The sequence below is a fragment of the Syngnathus scovelli genome, chromosome 9 (genome assembly GCF_024217435.2).
Source record: "Syngnathus scovelli strain Florida chromosome 9, RoL_Ssco_1.2, whole genome shotgun sequence".
Lineage (NCBI taxonomy): Eukaryota > Metazoa > Chordata > Actinopteri > Syngnathiformes > Syngnathidae > Syngnathus > Syngnathus scovelli.
This window is the reverse complement of record NC_090855.1, coordinates 10,552,572-10,572,756: the sequence shown is the minus strand read 5'-3', so window position 1 is coordinate 10,572,756 and position 20,185 is coordinate 10,552,572. Positions and strand designations below refer to the sequence as shown.

The 20,185-nt window shown below is 41.4% G+C and overlaps 4 protein-coding genes and 1 long non-coding RNA gene across 8 annotated transcripts in view; 3 read left to right on the top strand and 2 right to left on the bottom strand.

The window, feature by feature from the left end:
- Window positions 1-4: 4 nt before the first annotated feature.
- mycbp (MYC binding protein) lies at window positions 5-1,522 on the bottom strand. The gene is made up of 5 exons (XM_049731888.2): window positions 1,411-1,522; window positions 1,054-1,126; window positions 818-866; window positions 618-747; window positions 5-493 (listed from the first exon to the last, which is right to left on the bottom strand). The coding sequence occupies exons 1-5, from the start codon at window positions 1,423-1,425 to the stop codon at window positions 446-448; spliced, it is 315 nt and encodes a 104-aa protein (XP_049587845.1). The 5' UTR covers window positions 1,426-1,522; the 3' UTR covers window positions 5-445.
- An 866-nt stretch (window positions 1,523-2,388) lies between these two features.
- On the top strand, window positions 2,389-6,235 carry rragca (Ras-related GTP binding Ca). The gene is made up of 7 exons (XM_049731878.2): window positions 2,389-2,837; window positions 4,005-4,208; window positions 4,287-4,486; window positions 4,901-5,015; window positions 5,091-5,233; window positions 5,312-5,460; window positions 5,611-6,235. The coding sequence occupies exons 1-7, from the start codon at window positions 2,655-2,657 to the stop codon at window positions 5,766-5,768; spliced, it is 1,152 nt and encodes a 383-aa protein (XP_049587835.1). The 5' UTR covers window positions 2,389-2,654; the 3' UTR covers window positions 5,769-6,235.
- A 2,931-nt stretch (window positions 6,236-9,166) lies between these two features.
- Window positions 9,167-17,470, bottom strand: tbc1d31 (TBC1 domain family, member 31). The gene is made up of 23 exons (XM_049730216.2): window positions 17,084-17,470; window positions 15,953-16,090; window positions 15,706-15,821; window positions 15,333-15,511; window positions 15,036-15,187; window positions 14,276-14,435; window positions 14,007-14,204; window positions 13,765-13,932; window positions 13,408-13,487; window positions 13,189-13,335; window positions 12,973-13,106; window positions 12,765-12,898; window positions 12,506-12,685; window positions 12,175-12,407; window positions 12,024-12,096; window positions 11,861-11,940; window positions 11,662-11,797; window positions 11,337-11,429; window positions 11,018-11,092; window positions 10,387-10,554; window positions 10,219-10,288; window positions 9,838-9,972; window positions 9,167-9,740 (listed from the first exon to the last, which is right to left on the bottom strand). Exons 1-23 carry the CDS (start codon window positions 17,152-17,154, stop codon window positions 9,601-9,603), a joined length of 3,060 nt encoding a protein of 1,019 aa, XP_049586173.1. The 5' UTR covers window positions 17,155-17,470; the 3' UTR covers window positions 9,167-9,600.
- Window positions 14,013-15,520, top strand: LOC125975086 (uncharacterized). 4 transcript variants are annotated; one of them, XR_007483864.1, is made up of 5 exons: window positions 14,013-14,151; window positions 14,298-14,389; window positions 14,938-15,055; window positions 15,126-15,261; window positions 15,385-15,520. It is a non-coding gene; the product is annotated as an uncharacterized lncRNA (long non-coding RNA). The 4 variants fall into 4 exon arrangements; XR_007483862.1 differs by having other exon boundaries at window positions 14,015-14,151; window positions 14,243-14,389; XR_007483865.1 differs by having other exon boundaries at window positions 14,015-14,151; window positions 14,243-14,398.
- Window positions 17,471-17,866: 396 nt separating the features above from the next.
- derl1 (derlin 1) overlaps window positions 17,867-20,185 on the top strand; it is a 3,466-nt gene continuing 1,147 nt past the window's right edge. Inside the window, exons 1-7 of the mRNA XM_049729559.2 lie at window positions 17,867-18,203; window positions 18,946-19,057; window positions 19,179-19,243; window positions 19,384-19,410; window positions 19,671-19,766; window positions 19,864-19,916; window positions 20,017-20,127. Coding sequence (XP_049585516.1) covers window positions 18,051-18,203; window positions 18,946-19,057; window positions 19,179-19,243; window positions 19,384-19,410; window positions 19,671-19,766; window positions 19,864-19,916; window positions 20,017-20,127 — 617 coding nt within the window. The 5' untranslated portion in view covers window positions 17,867-18,050. The remainder of the gene's footprint in view (window positions 18,204-18,945; window positions 19,058-19,178; window positions 19,244-19,383; window positions 19,411-19,670; window positions 19,767-19,863; window positions 19,917-20,016; window positions 20,128-20,185) is intronic.

Genomic DNA, 20,185 nt, shown 5'->3' with positions numbered 1-20,185 from the left:
TGGGTAGCATTTGCAAAATATTTTTTAATCAAATAAACTCAAACGTGACAAAACTCACCTGCTACTAATGTGTGCATTTAAATCAAACAACAAAAATATACAGGAGTTACTGTGTCTAGACATCGTACAAGTATCATACTGAAATGGCTTTCGTTTTGATGTTTCCTCTGCAGTGTTTTGATTATCAGTTTAACGTGACAAGACTAAGTGAAGATGTGACGTTACAACCTCAATATACATCTGAGCAGCAATTATGAACATAAAAGCTGTAGGTATGGTTACGTGTCAGTAAATATAGTCTCAGCTGTCCTCTTCGTGTGAATTTTAGATGACTTGAGTGGTGATAGGAAAAAGGCCCTTTTTTTAATTTTTTTTTTAAAGTCGCACTAACCAAACAAAACAAAGCTTAAAGCAGTCAAACACGTCCCTGGAGTTGAGCTGAAGTCTATTCCGCAACAGCAGGCTCTTCGGGTGGCGGCTCATGGTGTTCAAGCTAGAGGAAGGGGACATTGGTTAACTACTAGAAAATACAATGTAAAACTATGGAATGTATCACTCAATTATTTTTGAAAGGAGGGGAAAAAAAACTGGAAGACCGGTCAAATGATGACACTCACTCTGGCTTTGAGGTCGAGGTTCTCTTCCTCCAGACGGGCGCACCTTTGCCTCAGGTCCACCACTTCCTGCTGCAGAGCCTCCGTGTCAGATTCTGTAAGGCCGGGTGTGCCAAGATGCTGCTTGACAAATCTGGACAGTTTGGGTTTAAGGCATCCAACTTTATTCTGAACACGGATATTTATTTTAGCAATGAGGATACTCCAGAGCGTTGGTAGGCTTTTCTGGTTGCTCATACAGTGCTACTAAAACTGAAATAGAGACACAAACGTGCTAATTAAAATGTGGACAACATATGCACCATTCCTCATAGTGGCTGTTGATTTCCTTCATTATACATATTGGCCAGTAAGGTCTACTTGTACCGTTTTATTGAATCATGTTTTTTATTTTTCCACAGCCATTAAAATAATGTACTGTCAATTATAGTTATCTTACCACTGGTCAGACTGTCAACAACACCAGCTTTCTCCAAGTATCTCCGAAACTGCTCTCTCTTGTGGTCTGGAGCCTGCAGAAATAGTTGTTTTAATTGAATGCATACATTTCAGCGAAAACGAAACAGACGCGCGTTTCACCATAAAACAAAACTTTGGCGCTCTTGACAAAATTGAAATATCACATAAATTAACAAATGTTTGTGTCTTTTTGCGGTCAAACGAACGTAATCACATGTTTGCAACAAGTGCAGGTGCGCGACAAACTCTTAATTGCAAACATTAACCCGTACGATGCGAGCGTACTTATTAAAAATAAGTCCTTGACAACTGTTTGAATAAAACAAATTAAACTTACCTTATAATGCGACATGTTGACAAATAGATTGTCGAACGCTATAAACACAAATACGGTGTCTTTGTTGTTTTGTTTTTGTCTTGCTTGGTAACGAAGCACTTCGCCGCAGTTTGGAGTCAGCGATGACAACCTCCGACACACACCGGAAATAGAATTTTTTTAACAAAAATCAATTTCCTAATTTGATTTCTTTTTTGTTTGTTTGTGGTGTCTTTTTCTATTATAATGGTGACAAAAACATCTAAGTATAATCCTACCTATGTTTTTAAATTCTTGTAGTGTCGTGTTCAGGACGCCCCTGATGTTCGACTTGATTCTCACTTTGAAACGCTGTTGTGTCGTCACACTAATTTGCTTTATCATCAATATAAATGTCGGCGGCGTGCGTTGTTTTAAGTCTTTATGATTATTTGGTTATAAAACGAATGATGCCATCACAATACTCGACGTCTGGGACTGACGTTTTACGCTACTAGTCTGTCATGATTCCAGTCGTTTCAAATCGTTGTATTGTCTCAATTATTATTTGGAAAAGCTGATGGTCATAGAAACACCATATGTGCTGCCAAATGTTTTTAATTTGAGAATATTTTGTATTGTATTGTATTTTATATTGTGAATTTACTCAACTTTTTCTTTGCTGGTAAAAAAAGTTATTATTTCCGATATTTTTGAGAGTCATGGAACGTCTCGGGTGTTGTCATCTGTCGATGCCACTCAACATTGCCTACTATTTTAGGGTCTGTTTTGTATCACAACATAATTGTTCTATGTTTATAAAATAATGATGAAATGATGAATATTCTTCAAGGTAAGAAAATGACAACAAGTGTGGAAGAATACTTCTTTTGAGGTTTGCTTGCCAGGTCACGAAACAAGTCAGGTGACAGCGACGAGTACTTCTTGAAATGACAAGTACTCTGGGCCAATTGCATTTCGAATCCGTGGTCGATTATCCAATCAGAATTAAGAAGGGCGGGATGAAATGCAATATTTTTTTTAAGAGCGAGGAAATCCGAAGGAAACGTGTGGGTCCGAGCATTGTGTACGCCAGTCAAATGGAGCATTAATGGCCCAGTAGTCGCACTTTTTTGCGGCTACACAAGGTGAATCCCGTGGGTAAAATCACGGGCGTGGTGGTCGACAAGTGAAGGTTGGCGCGTGGCCCGGGAGGAGGAGGCGCAGGGGGTGATATCAGTGGGATACCACCCGAGGGATAAGGCGACCGTCGCTTTTGGTCCAAAATGTCGATCCAATACGAGGTGGAGCAGCTTGCGGGTAGCTACGGGGTGGCCGACTCGTTCCCCAAAGACTTCGGCTACGGGGACGAAGAGGCGGACATCGAGGACAGCCCGGCGCCGTCCGACAGCAAGCCGAGAATCCTGCTCATGGGGCTGAGGAGAAGTGGCAAGTCATCCATACAGAAGGTGTGTTAGCCGACAGCTAGCTTCGTGATAACATGGAGCTAAGTATTGCATGCAGTAACTAAAGTACAGTACTATTAGCAGATAGCACCAAATGCTAAGCTAAATAATCGTCTCCTAGTCGAAAGTGAGCCTGTAAATTATTAACTAGTCTTCCAGAGACTCCTAATGCATCTCCCTGATTATGTGGACATAACGTCCTGTGACTTTTTAAATGGTATCCAACAGTGTCCCCGCGGGCCTGAGCACAGCAAAACAACCACCTCCCCTTTCCTGTAAGCTAGTGCTTCAGGTAGTTTTGACAAAATACTAATTTGCTTTTCAAGTGTTGCCACTATGAGCGACATTAAAATACAGTACAGTAGTGTAGTAGGCCCAAGGGTTCGTCAGAAACAAGCTCGTTATTGTAAGCTATTCTAACACGCTGCATAGTTTGAACTTTAACAGTGCTAACATACTCTTATCATTAAAAAATTCTCTGATAAATTGTTTGAAAAAAAGCTTCAATGATTAAATGCAAATTTACTTGAAAGTTAAGTGTAACTGGATATTATTAAAGGAGAGGTACCTGGCGATTTATTGCGGCAACACATCTCCAAAAGAGCTGAGGCTTACTCTTTAGGCGATGTGCTAATTTCACTTATCGCTTGTTTGATGCATAGCTGCTATTTTGAAGAAAGGTTGTAGTTTAGTTAGTTGGGACAGTGTTTTTAAATCCCACCCAGTAAATAATTGGGCCCCTGCCACTATTCCAGGAAATATGTTGGAATTTTTAATTTTTTTAATGACCTTTATCTGTCGCATTCGTGACGTGACTGAAGTGTCTTTGAATAACAAATGAAAGTGGGTTGTTGAATTTTCATATTGTTGGTCAGATTTAGCACTCATACAGTGGTGGGCATGCAATTTCTTTGCACTAATCAGCTTTGAGTAGGCCCAGCAAACATGTGATGTGGCTTTTTGCTGCTTCACCGCTCCTGTGACTTGAAGAGCTCACGCAGCGCTGCCAACATTTTGTTTTGTTTTGTTCTTCTGGATGTGAGATGACAGTGCTGATTGTGGGATTACTTATGTTGTTTGCCCTGCACTCTTGCCTTAAGGGTTCAAAGTGAAGCTTTCAAATTTGAGGCAGAAGGTAAAAAAAAAAAGGTAAACTGTTGTATTTTTCAGGTGGTGTTCCACAAAATGTCGCCTAACGAGACATTGTTCCTGGAGAGCACCAATAAAATCTACAAGGACGACATCTCCAGCAGCTCCTTCGTCAACTTCCAGATCTGGGACTTCCCGGGCCAAGTGGACTTCTTCGACCCCACCTTTGACTACGAGATGATCTTCAGGGGAACTGGAGCCCTCATATTTGTGATCGACGCTCAGGTGAAGCACGAGGCATTGTGCTCATCAGGAACACCTCGGAGACCATGTCTGAAAGTGCAGGATTGCTCATATGCATAGGACGACTACGTGGAGGCCCTGGGGCGACTCCATCTGACCGTGTCGCGGGCGTACCGGGTCAACCCGGAGATCAACTTCGAGGTGTTCATCCACAAGGTGGACGGCCTTTCGGACGACCACAAGATCGAGACCCAGCGGGACATTCACCAGAGGGCCAATGACGACCTTGCCGACGCCAGCCTGGAGAAGCTTCATCTTAGGTATGCCGCCTTTATTGCTAGTCAAATAAAGATGGAATTATATCTAAAAAAGAAAACTTAAACAGCTATACAATCTATACCCCAGAGGGGGGTTGTAGTGGCATCTAGCTGCCACAAGACAGCAGCAAAGTAAACTAAATCAGAGAGAACCATAAAGCACCAACGCCTTGCATCATCAACTGTTTTGGAGTTATATCATTCAACAGAAAGCAACCACCTTCTCGTTATCAGTAGTATTAGCTAACATCCTAGCCCAAACATGCTAGCACAAACTGACACGATGTCACCCAGTGTGCTGTAATCTGACACGTCTCTGTGACATACCACTTGTTCCTTCGAATGGAAAACAAGTCAATGCCAGGAGTGATCTTTTAGCGCCACGTATTAACAGTCAACCCCTTTTTCGTGGCTTAGCTTCTACTTGACGAGCATCTACGACCACTCCATCTTCGAGGCCTTCAGCAAGGTGGTGCAGAAGCTCATCCCGCAGCTGCCCACGCTGGAGAACCTCCTCAACATCTTCATTTCTGTGAGAGCACGTTTGCTATGTCGCTTGCCCTTTGTCGCTGCTTCGCTGGAAATTCCCGTTTTCCTTGCCTTGTAGAATTCCGGGATCGAGAAGGCCTTCCTGTTCGACGTGGTGAGCAAGATCTACATCGCCACCGACAGCTCCCCCGTGGACATGCAGTCGTACGAGCTGTGCTGCGACATGATCGATGTCGTCATTGACGTTTCCTGCATCTACGGGTGAGCCAGATTCTTGCGTCAGGCCTTCAAAGCAATCCATTATTGCTTTTTTTTTTTTCCTCCCCGACGACGGTGCAGTCTGAGAGAGGATGGCAGTGGCAGCGCTTATGACAAGGAGTCCATGGCCATCATCAAGCTCAACAACACCACTGTGCTCTACCTGAAGGAGGTCACCAAGTTCTTGGCGCTCGTATGCATCCTGAGGGAAGAAAGCTTCGAGCGCAAAGGTAAAAGACCTCCCGCGTTGAGTAATGCGACCAATGGCGGACCTCTGAGTGCTCTAAACTGCTCTCAATCGAACACAATGAAATGAACTCAATGTCCAAACGTTCCAATTTGAATCCAGTTTTCTGTCTCTTTTGCTTTTCTCTCGTCAGGCTTGATCGACTACAACTTCCACTGTTTCCGCAAGGCCATCCACGAAGTATTCGAGGTGGGCGTGTCGGTGCAGCGCCCGCTCGGGACGCTGCCCATGGGCTCGCCGGCGCGCGGCAAGGCCATGGCGCTCAACGGCACGCCGCGCAATACCGTCTAAGATGCTTGATGCCCGCAAAAGACGCTAAGGAGCAGGCCAAACGTGGCCAAAGGAAGAGATGAAGGCTCACGCGGACAGGCGGGCCTAAAATGGCCACCCGCAGAGGACAAGGACTTCTTTCTTTGGCGTGTGAAGATGAATAACCCACAGGAGGGACCAATGGTCGCTGCGTCGGCAGGATTGCGATGCGGCCACTTATTGAGGAAATAAAAAATTAAATACTGAAGGTAAGGCATGCAGGAAAGACGGCCTTGCCAAAGCAGCACGAGCACCTCGCACCTGAGTTGCACACGCCACTTCCTGTGACTGCACGCGTCCATAGAGCGCACTCGAAAGGGATTGATTGATTGATTGATTGATTGTATGTATGCTTGCGTGTGTCCGTGTGTGAATGCACGTGTGAATGTGCGTTTGTGTGTCGGGTTGAGCCAATGACACTTCTCAATAAAGACATCAAATTCAATGCACGCAATCGAGTATGATTGTCATTGGTAAACACAACCCATAAAAATGTGCTCTGGTGCACAATTACAGAATTGTGTACTCAACCATTCACATTTTTTTTATCATAAATATTTTTACTATGGGAGTAGCTAACCTTAATATTTTTTTATGGAAAACACTGGTGATTTATCAGCATTTTCAAGAGATCCTGTGATTTTTACTTCCTGAATTTATTTTAAAACAATACATGGCGCCATAGGACTGTTTGACGTCTTCCCTGCCTTAATAGTGTATCATTATGCTAAAAAACACGTTTGTAAATATAGAAGCACACGTTTAATGTATTATTCTTATTCACTTAATTTCTTTAGAAAAACACAGCCTAGCTTTCATCCTCTCACACTCAAACGGGTGCTAATTTCAGCTAAATTACACGTCCGCATGCAGCCAGGCCATGCCATGCCAGGGGGATAGAAAGTGTGACATTGGAGGAGGGATGGAGACATTGATGAGGTGAGGATGATCACAATGGTGATGGTGCACAATTCTATCACCAGGATTTGTTAGTTCAAAGGTCATCCTGTATAGGGAGGGGGGTTGAACTTATTCCTGAAGAGATGTATCCTGACTGTCTTAGATGTTCCCCTTGTCCAACACGTAATATAATAATAATGAACTAAAAGAGATACAGTTTATCCTCTTGTTATTTGGTGAAATTTAAGTCTATTCACTGTTTTTGTGCTCAGAAACAAAAAAAGTATTACTTTGTCGCCATCTAGCGGAATTCTGTTGTTAGGTTTCATTATTATTTCATTATTTATGAACCAAATGATCTTGATAAATGCCCAATGTAAGTTTAATAGTTTTAAGTGCTAGTTCAACTATATCTTTACGCACGTATAATGTGACGTCAGTTTGTGCTGATTTAACCCAATATGCAAGCGGAAAGGTTTTCTCCAAGCTAACGGCTAACTTTATTAATTGTACTAAGTTCATTTTGTTTTTCCTTATTTAATCACTTCACTGGTTTCTTTTATATCAAACAAATTGTTTTAGGTTATTCACCTGACATGTTTCGGCGGTTTCTTCCGCCTTGAGGTGGCTAACTTTATTGCATGACAGGATGCGCCGTTATGCAACAGTGGGGAGATTATGCTTCTCTTTGGGTAATCTTTATTTTAAAACACAGTAGTTTTTAAATAACGTGTATGCACATACACGCCGAAATATTGTTATCCAATATATGTACTGCAATTTCACATTAGATCGCTGGTTTGAAATTTACTTTTATTATTATTATTATTATTATTATTATTATTATTTTAATAAACATTTATGTTAAAACTTGTCTGGTGTTTTATTCCTTGTTTTTATTTTTTTGGGCATGAAAACAAAAACATTATATGACAATATGTATCTGTGTTTTACGTTGTGTAGTATGTGTTGGTGTCCCCCAAAATAAAGAGCATGTAGTCAAATACACATTCTTGACACGCACAAAAAAATGCATAAAGTTATTAGGTACACATTAGGTGGTGTACCTAATGGAGTGTCCGAGTGACGTCACAGATCAACCAGCACTTTTCACTTTCAGTTAAGCTTTGGCCATGATGTTTCCTTAATGAAGTGGCCTGTGATTAGGTACACCTGAAAATGGTGGTGTACCTAATAGAGTGTCCGAGTGACGTCACAGATCAACCAGCCAATCAGGAGGTGGGGGTGAGGGCGGGTGTGGCACTTTTCACTTTCAGTTAAGCTTTGACCATGATTTTTCCCTAATGAAGTGGCCTGTGATTAGGTACATCTGAAAATGGCGGTGTACCTAATGGAGTGTCCGAGTGATGTCACAGATCAAACAGCCAATCAGAAAGTGGGGGTGAGTGCGGGTGTGGCACTTTTCACTTTCAGTTAAACTAGGGGTGTTGAACTCCAGTCCTCGGGGGGCCGCGTTCCAATATGTTTTCCAAGTTACCCTCGTTAAACACACCTGAGTGAAAAGATCAGTTCAATTTCACGTTCTGCAGGAGCCTAACTTTTGACACAGGTGCACTTAACGAGGGATTTTTTTTTAGGGTGGCTGTGTTTTGTTCTTGTACAAGGTGAACATACAGTATAATATAAGTGTAGCTGGAAACCACAAATAAATACATGCTGTCCTGATTGATGATAAAACTTGGAGGAAAGTGTTTTCATGAACGTATTTTAGCAAATTTGCCAGGGGTGTCAAACTCCAGTCCTCGGGGGCCGCGTTCCAATATGTTTTCCAAGTTACCCTCATTAAACACACCTGAGTGAAAAGATCAGTTCATTTTCACGTTCTGCAGGAGCCTAACTTTTGACACAGGTGCACTTAATGAGGGAATCTTGGAAAACATGTTGGAATGCGGCCCGAAGACTGGAGTTTGACACCTGTGACCTTTGACCATGATTTTTCCCTAATGAAGTGGCCTGTCATTAGGTACACCTGAAAATGGTGGTGTACCTAATACAGTGTCCGACTGATGTCACAGATCAAACAGACAATCAGGAGGTGGGGTGAGGGCGGGTGTGGCACTTTTCACTTAAGCTTTTTCCCTAATGAAGCGGCCTGAGGTACACCTCACGGACACTTCAATAAGGTACACGACACGAGGTAAAAAAAAAAAAAAAAAGAATGAATAAATATGAACGTGTAGCGAACGATTCGATGAACGATTCTTTTGAACAAATCTTTTGAGTGAACCGATTCTAAAGATTCAGTTCACTTAGAGCGAACCGATTCTATAGATTCAGTTCACTTAAAAGAACTGGAATGCACATCACTACGATGGTGTGCGTGCCTTATAATGCTAAAAGCTGCGAGCCGGAGTTGAGAGAGTGTGACGAGTACTCCTCCATCGGTTATAATAACTGTAGACCTGCTTTTGTACTATAATGTAATAGGTTGTTGCCTAAATGTAATGTGTGACCTCATATGAAGTGTCATCAATGAACAGACTTTATTTTTTAAAACTTTTTAATCCTGAAATGACATTAAAAAGCATCAGAGTGTGTTTTCCATACTACCGCTCATGGCATTAGTTAGCAATATTGAACACCATTGGCAATATTTGAAGAGATTTCCAAAACAGTAATTTGTAACAGGTTAAAGATCTTATCACAAGCTGCCTTTCTTATTGAAAGTGGCCATGTATTTAAAGTTTGTACAGTTAAAATGTGTGAAAGTAAAAATAGTGAAAATAAAACTATGTAAAACAGCCTTTAAAATGTCTAATCAACATGATACAATAAGCATGCATGGATTTTTCAACATAAAAATGGATGTTAAATAATGTCAACAAAGTATCAAAATAGGTTCCGGAGTATCAATAAGAGTTAAGTAAGAGCTGGTGGTCAGTGGAGTAGTCAGTCAGTGTGTGTAGAGGGACTGTGAGGAGGCACCGTTGTCTTCTTGGGCTCTGGCCACAAGCTTCTCTCTCAGACATCTGATTTGGTTCATCAGTTGCCTCTCTTTGCTGTCCAAATGTGTCCGGCCTCTGTCCAGTGACACTGGCAGATAGCAGAGTGAGAACAATATGTTTGAGCCATGAAATGACCGGTTTTAATGCTCTGTAAACGGGTCATGACGTTGCCCGTGTAGACTCACGGATGGTGGCGGTGCTTTCCGAGGGGGAGCAGCTGTTCAAGCACACCATGCCGTTGCTTCCAGCCTGCTTCGGTGTAGCTGACTTAGTGGTGGCTGTCCTGACGTAAGGGGTGTTGGAACTCTGTCCTGGAGAACCTGGAAACACATGATTGAAAATATGCTAACATCCACCGATTGAGCTCCCATCTTCACTTTCTGTGGTTCATGTGAAATGATTTTCTTTTCTAGGGTTATTATCATTTTTGTTGAGGACTCTTTCACGAGTTTGATGTCATTTGCTTGAACCGTATTTCAAAAGTAGTGCCTGATTTTCATTGGTTAATTTTTATGTATTATTAGTCATCTTCATCATCATAATGTAAGTGTGACGAGTAAAGTTACTTGTGTCCGCTGCAGGCCTGGATCGCTGTCGCTCCGCTAAGCGCCCTCTCTGACTCACCACTTCATCCCACTGGAAGCCACACACGGATAATGCCCATTTTTCAGTACTAAATCAATTAATTTGAATTGTTTCTGCGTTTTGTCGCTTCATTTCTTTGTTGTTCTCACCTCCTTTCCAGCAACATCACTCATGGTGCGCGTCAGCCGGTCGCCTTCCGCTAATGTTCGCCTTCTCTTCTCCAGCTCCCCATTGTCGTGCTGTTGGCACTCGGCGTCCTGTTGCCAGTTGTGATCGGAGCCAGGCTTATGCGACTCTGCCGGGAAGTCTTCCAGCTCCTGTACATGCAAGTGAACGGATGCCACAAAAGATGCTCGACTCAAAAGTGGAGCTGGAATGTGGCTTTCACAGCGTTTTTGTTGAAAACTACCAAGTTGCTCACGTAGTATATGAAGCACTATATAAAGGGCACTCCATACAACAATAACAGAGGAAATGACATTAAAATAAAAATAATTTTGAACTGTAAATAACCTGAAACAAGTGATTTAAAAGATAATGTAAAGTGAATAATTTCTCAATGAAAAAGTGCAAAAAAAAATCAAAATCTAAATTTGTAACTTTTTTTTTTTAATATCTATTGTCCCTGAACAGCACACAAATAAAATAAAAACTCTCTGCTGACTTGATTGCTCTTGAGGGGCCCCTCGCAGTTGTTAAGTCCTTATCTGGCTTATGACATCATTTACGCACCTTTTTTCTCCCTACCTTCCAGATACTATTGCATATTTCTGACCTTACCTTCTCTTCCTCTGTGCTTTTCATCCTCATGTCGGCAACCTGTCGTTCTATGCGAAGCTGCTCCTTGCACAGTTGCTGACAAAAAGAAGAGGATGATGACATGGTTGCCAATGGCATTGGATTCAAAACTACGTATTTCCTTTGAATACTGAGGATGGATGACAACGTGCTAAGTAAATATAGAGCAAATCCGAACAGAGATGGAGGAGATAACTGGGGATTCTACGCTAGTCCTCTCTAGCATTGTTCACAACGGCAAGAGGGGAGCAGGAAAAGAGAGCAGAGAAGGTGAATGAGAAGGAAAGAAGAAAGGTGTCACCTGTTGAAGCTGCTTCCGCTCCACCTCCAACTCCATCTGCCTGAGATCCAGAGCCTGGAACGCTGCAGATGTTTCCTCCTCATGGAGCGCCATCTGCAGCCAAACAGTTACAATAAGTCCTAGTTGATTTTTTAGTAATTTGACCTCTTAAATGAGACAAAGTGCCTAATTTAAGGGGCTCGTGAACCACGCCCATGTTTGGACTTCCTGAACAGAGCAATCCGCTTGTCGCTTGCCAGTGGTGAGTACCAATGTATGGTTCAAACAAAAGTAGAACAACTCAATTTTTAAACCTCGTCCCAGCATAATGCATAATCCTTCTTACTTTTCTTAGGATCTCCTGGTCCAATCTGTGTAATTGTGAAAGTTGGAGGTCCTGCTGGTGTTTGAAAAGACGATTTCTATTTGCATCGAGAAGCTGTAACTCCTTCACCTTCAGGTCTCTCTTCATGGCTGCCAAACTGTGACAGGACCAGGACAGTTTAATACCAATTTCTCTAAATACTACATCCAAATATACTTACTTTTTCCTTTGCTGTACGAGTTTCTCTTCCGCTTGTGCCAGGATAATTTTGCGCTGCTCTTCAGCCTTTTGCAGCAACTCCTGTGAAGTCAAAGGAGTTGAGTCCGAAACTTTTTAAAAAGTGCATTTTTTTCCCCTAACACGATTCCTCTCAAAAGCTCTACCTGTTGCACATAATAGGTATCCTCTTCAGCTTGGCGCCGTATCAAATCTGTACGCTGCAACATTATCTCCTCCCTAATGAGACCAAGTGTGCACACTTTTACATTTTTTTTCTTCATCTTCTAAAATGATTTTTCTACAGTGCAATATCACCTCTCCTGGAGGTATTCCAGTTCTTGCTGCCGCATTTTTTCCCTCTCCCGGTTCTGATATTCCACTATGAACTCCGGGTAGTGGTTAAACACAGGGTAAGAGCCTTTCGTCAGCGGCGTGAACTCTGAGAGCATCCTCCTCGGATGAACGTCAGCCGGCGTGTTACTCATTAGCCGGTAGGTGTCTTTGATCATGGCTTCCGTGTCCAAGTTGTTCCGATGGTGGAAAAAATACTGATATACGTGTGGGGGGGGAGACAACATTTTTCATTTAGTTGATTTCATTTACTTTGTACATACTATATACACGTATAGAGAAAGGGAGTGCTTACCTCAAAGTCCCGTTTCTGCGAGCAGAGCAAGAGGGGCTCCCGACAGGACGTCAGGTAGGCCACACAGGTCATCAGCAGGAAGGATGGATGATTGGAAAAGACATTGTCGAAGAGTCGCAGCCATTCGTCACGAGTCAAAACCTCAGAAAATAACGTCTCCAAGAGGGGCCACACGTAGAGCTACAACAAATACACACAGTTCATTTAGAAAAAGCACACGTGCGCTTTTCTGACAAAGTGTGTCATCACGTGGGAATACCTGAGAGGTGATCCCGCAGTCCACCAGGTGTTGCAGAAGCTCCTTGTCATGATGCGCCAGAAGGTTCTCTACCATGTTGAGGATGTTTAAAGGAGGGTTGGGGAAGTATTCAAACCAGTGTTGACACCAGTTCACTGCGACACAGCACAACCTAATCAGCTAAAATCCTGGATAGCGTGTGACAAATGCCGTGGTGGTCAAGACGTACCTAAGACAGTGGCCACCACCTCAAAACACAGCAAAGGGTTGTTCTGGAACAACTTGACAAATGGAAAGGCTAATAGCGGGAGATACTCTGCCTCTCCAAAGATGGAAGACCAATGAGACAGTGCAGATAAAACCCTGTGTGAGGATTCAGACAAAATATTGCTGTGAGAACCTTGTGCAGGTTTGAATTGAGCATGTCAAGTAGAAGGATGCGCACCTCTGCAGCCCTCTCTGAAGTTTTTGACTTTTGATGGGATACTTGTCATGGAGGCTGAGATAAGCTGCGTGGACACCTTTTTCAGTCAAACTGTTATATGCTGTGTAGTTCTCAGGAAGGCATAACAAGGACCGCCACACAAACATCCTAAAAGGTTGCAAAATATTCTAGATCACAAAAAGATGCTCAAACTCCAAACTGAGGAGAGAATGACAGTACCGGTATTTAGCAGGATATTCCCCAAATGTTTTCAGAAGAGCCACCAGTCGCGTCTTGTTCAGACCACCGTAGAGTTGGTTCTAGTCAAATATAAAGACAAACCCTTTATTACATCAAAATCTCACATGGATAAAAATTGAGACATTACAACCAGAGAAGAAAATCAGTTCTCAATTTGCAGCTACAACAAGAATGCGTTTGTTGTTCTCCGTAGATTCGGCAACAATTTCATCCAGTCAGACCATGGTTATTACTTTATTTTTCAAAACTTGGGAAAGAAAAACTACGAACTGTCAGGACAGTTGAGTGTTTTTTGTGGAGCAAGTCAAAAATATTGTTCTTGTCTGTATTTCTTACCTCTTTATCTTCTACTGCAGACCCAGCAGCAAGTGCACGGATCTTCCGCTGTTTCGACCCAGCTGTGTGATTGACTGGTTTTTGTATCGTATCAGATTTGACCTTTAGATTTGATGGTGCCTGGCTTGCTGCACTATCGGAGACTACCGCAAGTAGTGGAAGAAGATGCTGTGGAGGAGAGTAGGTTATAAGCTGCAATCTCTGATTTCAAGCCAAATATTTATTTATCAGATGCGGGTTACGTTTAAATCCTCCATGAGACTCTGAGCACTATAGATGCTGATGCTGCCGTCATCAAAGATGGCCACCACATGACGGCCAGTAGGGCTGATGGTCACTGCGTTGATGCCATTATTGTGGGACCCGATGTGGAAGAGCAGCTTGGTGGTGTGAATGTTAATAAAACGCATAATTCCATCTTGCCCCAACACACCCAATGTCTGTGAAGAAATCAAATGTCTGAATACTATAATATAAGCGGTCTTGGTGGGGAAAACCACAGCAAGTGTACCTGACTGGATTCTCCACCCAAGCTGTCGGGAAGAAACTCCAGCTGTCTGACAAATCGAACTTGAGTGGGCATCTGGATCACCTTGACCAGCTTCTTGCTGTCCAAACACCACAGGTGCAGAAGGTTGGACCGGCCCCCAGCTGCCAGGCTCTTACCGTCCCTGTTAACAACAGACATTTGAATCATATTTGGGATATAGACAATGACACAATACGTCTTTATTCAAACATATGCGTGGAACTAATACTTCATTATTTTGCTGAAATAATAGCATCACATTTTTGGTGTATCACTCTTATCAGTTTAGAATCCTTAATAACTTAGCAAATAATGCCCACTCTTCCTTACAATGGTAAACTGCTAAAAAAAAATGCTACAGTATGTAGTATTTTTTTTTTTGCAGTTTATTTATAGTTTAGTTCATTATTTAGTTTAGTTTAGCAACTTTTTATTTTTTAGAATATCAGAAAAAAAAGCTGATACAAAAATGAAATGTAACGTGGACTCCTCGTGGACGCAGACACATCATAATAATAATAATAATTATTATTGTTATAACTTATTATTATTACTTTTGTGCAAAATATTTGCTTTTTTTTTAAAATTTTTTTTACTTTCTTTCCCCCTGATTATTCAACCTCGTCTTTCTCTTCTCCTTCTAGTGGACCACTATCCTGTTCAGACTTTGATGAAGATTTAGGAAACATGCCAGAGTAGCACACAGGCATTGGCCAGTGTGCCTAGGAAGTAGGCGACTCACTGCGTTACAGCAAAGGTCTTGTAGGCGTGCCGAGCTCCGTGGTCTGGTACGGGAAGCTGGTATTTACACACCAGGGTTTTGCTCTCCCAGGCAAAGATGGAGTTGTCACTGAAACAGCTGAGGATGGTGTTGCTGAGAGGGAGGAAGAAAACCTGAAACGAGGACCACCATTGCATTACCTATGAAAGTCAAACTTTGCAATTAAACCATCATCGAGTCACATTTGGTAACTTTAACAAGTGTTAAAAATGGACACATGTGCACCCCACAATTAGACACATGAATCATGTTATTTACCTTCTGAATGCCAATTGACTGATGGACATTGAGCTTCCTCTTCCTCTGGAAGGTGTCCAGGTCCCATAGCTGAGCAGTGTCTGAGGAAGTAGTGATGGCATACCGGCCGGAACTATGGATGGAGATGGACGTAACGGCCCCTTCATGACCCCGCATACAGCTGACCATCTCTTTTGAGTCTGTGCAATAAAAAAAAAAACACATACAATCAAGTGCAAACAAAGTATTTATCTTATTTCTGGTTTGTACTTTGGAGGGTGCTTTAGAAAACAAAAATATCAATGCTGGACTTTGTGTGAAAGACAAAAACTAGCATTTAAAATACAATGAGACTCAAAGATGGTGATGCTGTATGTGTAAGAACTTCTCTTACCTTGATCAAAACACTTGATGGAATTATCAACAAGAGCCACCAGGAACTCTCTGCTCTGATTGGAGCCTAATGCCAGAGCAGTGCAGGCCTGTCCCGTCTTCTGCACGAGACGGAATCTGTCCAAACATGAGAAGGACAAACTGAGAGAAACATATGTATCTGATATGTCAGCATCATAAAAGTCAGTTTCATGGAATTGGGGTGGAGGGAACGGACGGGGTTCTCGTGGGAACAAATAATGACTCACCTGTATTTACTTATGTCAATGGAATAGATGTTACCATGGTGATCACCAGCCAGGAAGGATTCTCCTGTGGTGTTAAAGGCTGCGTGGAGGAAACGCACCTTAACATGCTGAGCAGTACGTACGACCTTCAACAAAACACTGTGGGAATAAAAACAACACACTAAGAAAGAAAACAGCAAAGAGAAAATTTTAAAAAAAGAGAGAACGCATGGCTGCTCTCTAATGGCAACAATAACAAGCTCTTGTCATTAAATATTTACACAGGCAGACAAAATTGTCAGTACCCTTCTGTGAATTAAAGAAACTCACAAAATAATGGTCACAAAAATAACTTGAATCTGACAAAAGTAATAACAATAATAGTAATGATAATAATAATAATAATTAACCACTGAAAATCAGACATTGTCTTTGAATTATGGTTCAACAGATTGAAAAACAAAAAGGAAAAAACACTCATGAAACTGTCCCGAACAAAAATGATGGCACTCTTAATATTGCACAACCATTTGAGACAATCACCATAATCAAGCAAATTTTGTAACTTTCAATGAGACTTCTGAACTGCTCAGCAAGTATTTTGGCCCACTTTTTATGAGCTAATTTCTCCAGTTGTCTCAGGTTTGAAGTGTACTGCATCCAAATGACATGTTTCAGCTCCTTCCAAAGATGTTCAATTGAATTTAGATCAGCACATTTTTATGCAGAATATATTAAAGCCCGTATGTCATTGAGCCCGGAGGGTTTTGTTGGGATTTTGTCAGGGTTCATAAAAAGTTGCAAACAGTTGCAAACTGGTTTTCTTGTCACAAAGACATTTTAAACATGTGCAAAATCTCGTTTTAACAAGAAAAACTAAATATTTGGTGAACGTCTTTGCGAGCGTTTGCGGCTTTGAACGAACCCTGATGAAAAATCAACATTTAGGATGTGCGCAACCCCTCGCTTCCCTTTGCTGCTTAGTGAGAAACAGGCTTAATATTCATGATACTTCATTGCACCCTGCACAGATTCAAGACACGTGACTCATGCATCATCCATTATCTTGATATGATATACCATTTGACGTGTGCACACTTTAGAAAACTATAACAATGGCCATGTAAACAGTTCAGCTCAGCTAATAATTACCCTTTTCCAGAAGCTGGTTTTCGATAGTTGAGCTTCCCTTCTTCTTTGTTTCCAATGTCGGTCACATCCATTTTAAAAGATTTATGAATGAAGCTCCATTTGGAGCAATATGACAAAATTGAAACGCCAACCACTGGCTGATTTAATCGCTTGCTCGCTGGGCGGGCAGTCTGGAATGTTTGAAAAGAAAACCGACGCTTTTTCGTACAAACAAACAAGTACCAAACAGTATCAGTAAAACATCTGACATTAGGCCATATTTAAAAAAAGTATTCTCCCACGTTATAAATGGTAAATTAACTAACTTCCTCCAATTTATGTTTTTGCAATGAAATAATTTGTGTCGCTCGGAGTGTACGTCACAGGTAAACAGAGAGGTGCATTATGGGAGAAATCTTTTTACAGGCCCACCCTTTTCGTCATCATTGCAGACATGATAAATATGTTATTAGCTATTTTTTGGGGAAAATATTATTTGTGCGGGGGGATGGCAGATTTTGTTTTGTTTCTTACAAGTCCAAGTTGGACGCATGAAAATAAAATTAGCATAAAAAACGCCCGCTTTTGGTAATGGACGTGCCTTCAAAATAAAACAATATATTATATTATAATATATTTTTAATATATTATATAATGAATATATATTCAGAATGATATGAGCCAGGTCATGTTATATATTCAAATAAGGATATTTGGTCTTAGTTTTACATAAATCGTGTCTAACCTTTGGTCAATTGGATTTTTTTTGCTAACTACATATTTTGAAAATCCTAGCCGGAGGAGGATGACGTGGTTACAGTTGTAACCAACAATCATAGCTAGCCGGTTGTGATTAGCCACGTCATGTAAACTTTTGAAGTGGTATTGATGAAAGGCTTATGGGCGCTGGCGTTATCAATATAATTCACTTAACTTCTAATCAGACTTCGAACTTTATGGTTAGTTTGTTGAAATAATTATATGGAAGATGTCTGACATCGGGGACTGGTTCAAAAGCATCCCCCTCATCACCAGGGGCTGGTTTGCTGCCTCGATTGCTGTTCCCCTCATAGGGAAACTCGGATTGATTGATCCCATGAACCTTGCACTGAGGCCTGAGTTGTTCTTAAGGAGATTTCACGTGAGTGTTTCTTGGGTTTTCCTCGAGAGATCCAAGCTTATGTTTGTGTTTACGAAAGTGTCAGTGCGTTAGCAGGTGGCTAGCTTGGCTCACCCAATAGGCCTAGCCCAAAAAACTTCCGGGTAAAGTGAATAAAAAAATAAAACTAAGAAACAGACAGAATTTGAACGATTGAGTTATTTCTACAGATCCTTATACTTTAAAACAAAACAACAAAACGTAGGGTGTCAAAATGAGCTTTTTGTGTTGTCCTGAAATTCGGTGGATCACGTCACAGGCTATTTTGCGTTTTATTGTTCTAGTTACTCGACATTGCTGGTGTTGATAGATGAACAAAGACACATTTCAGTGCTATGTGAAATTAGTAACTACTTTTAGATCACTCTCGTTAAAATGGTCAATTTACTGCGGCACTCCTGCTGATGTCACATACCAGTGCCATGGCTAGCTGTACCTCCCCAGTAGATGCAATCAGATGTCTTTATTGTGTTGTTTCTTTTCACTTGACATGCATCAAGTTCTTATTATGCAGGGTTGCATTGCAATAATGCAACCTTTGTGGCTAATTCCAGAATTTATTATTAACTTTCTTACAGTGTGGCAAAGATCGGCGTTTTTGCAGTAGCATTTACTAGAGAAAACAATGGGGAATACTATCTGTGAGATTGTGTCCTCTCAAAGCAGTTTGTTTGTATAATGTTTTTGGGTTATGTTTCAATTAAATTCATTGCTCTATTTTTAGCTGTGGAGACCAGTGACTGCCACCCTGTATTTCCCAGTGTACCCCAATACTGGCTTCCTGTTCCTCGTCAACCTTTATTTTCTCTACAATTACTCAACTCGGTTAGAGACAGGTGAGATCACTCACTCACTCACTCACTCACTCACTCACTCACTCACTCACTCACTCACTCACTCACTCACTCACTCACTCACTCACTGTGTTTTCTTTATGTATTGTATATTTTTTTTAAGGAGCGTTTGATGGGCGACCGGCTGACTATGTTTTCATGCTCCTCTTCAACTGGATCTGCATTGTTGTATCCTTTCCTAAAGTAGCACCAAACCTCAACGTAGTCATTCTGGTGTAATTTGTCTTTATTATTATTATTTTTATTTGCAAGTCTCCAGCTGTGACCAAAGTGACCTCTGTGGTGGTTGTCCTTGACTTTTGTTCTAGATAACTGGGCTGCTCATGGATATGCAGGTAAGTGGTTAAAAAGCCAGATTATTAAAACTGAATTTGTGTTTATTTCGGAAGGCAGCGTGTCACTAATACTACACTAGTCTTACAAAGTATCATTTTGGATCTGTAAGCTAAGTGAAACACGACAGCTCGCTCGGCAGTTTCCAGGCAACAAGTCGAAACTCCATGAAGTCACTAGAATGTTATGATGCTCAGTGTTAGCAGAAAAGAATGTTAATGACGTTTACCTGCATACTTACAGTGTGTTGTTTTTCTTTTAGCTGCTGATGATCCCATTGATCATGTCTGTGCTGTACATTTGGGCTCAGTTCAATAAAGACACGATTGTGTCTTTCTGGTTTGGAACAAGATTCAAGGTAATATCTTGTTTCACCACTCAAATTGCATCAATGTATTTATTCATGAACAGCCTTGTTTAACGGGTCCAGGATATTCATAATATGTTCTATTTAGGCACATTATCTGCCTTGGGTCATCTTGATCTTCAACTTTATCATCGGAGGCTCGTAAGTAACCTCTTTGTCACGGCATCTTTTTTTTGTTTTATAAGCACTATATTTTGACAACAGACATCGATCGACATGCTTCTCTGCTATTTTTGGGCAGGTTTGTGAATGAACTCATTGGGAACCTGGTGGGTCACCTCTACTTCTTTCTCATGTTCAAATATCCCATGGACCTAGGAGGACGCTCCTTCCTTTCTACGCCACAGTTCTTGTAAGTTCTATTATTTGCAGAACACAGATTTAAAGAAATATTTTTTTCTAATACACTT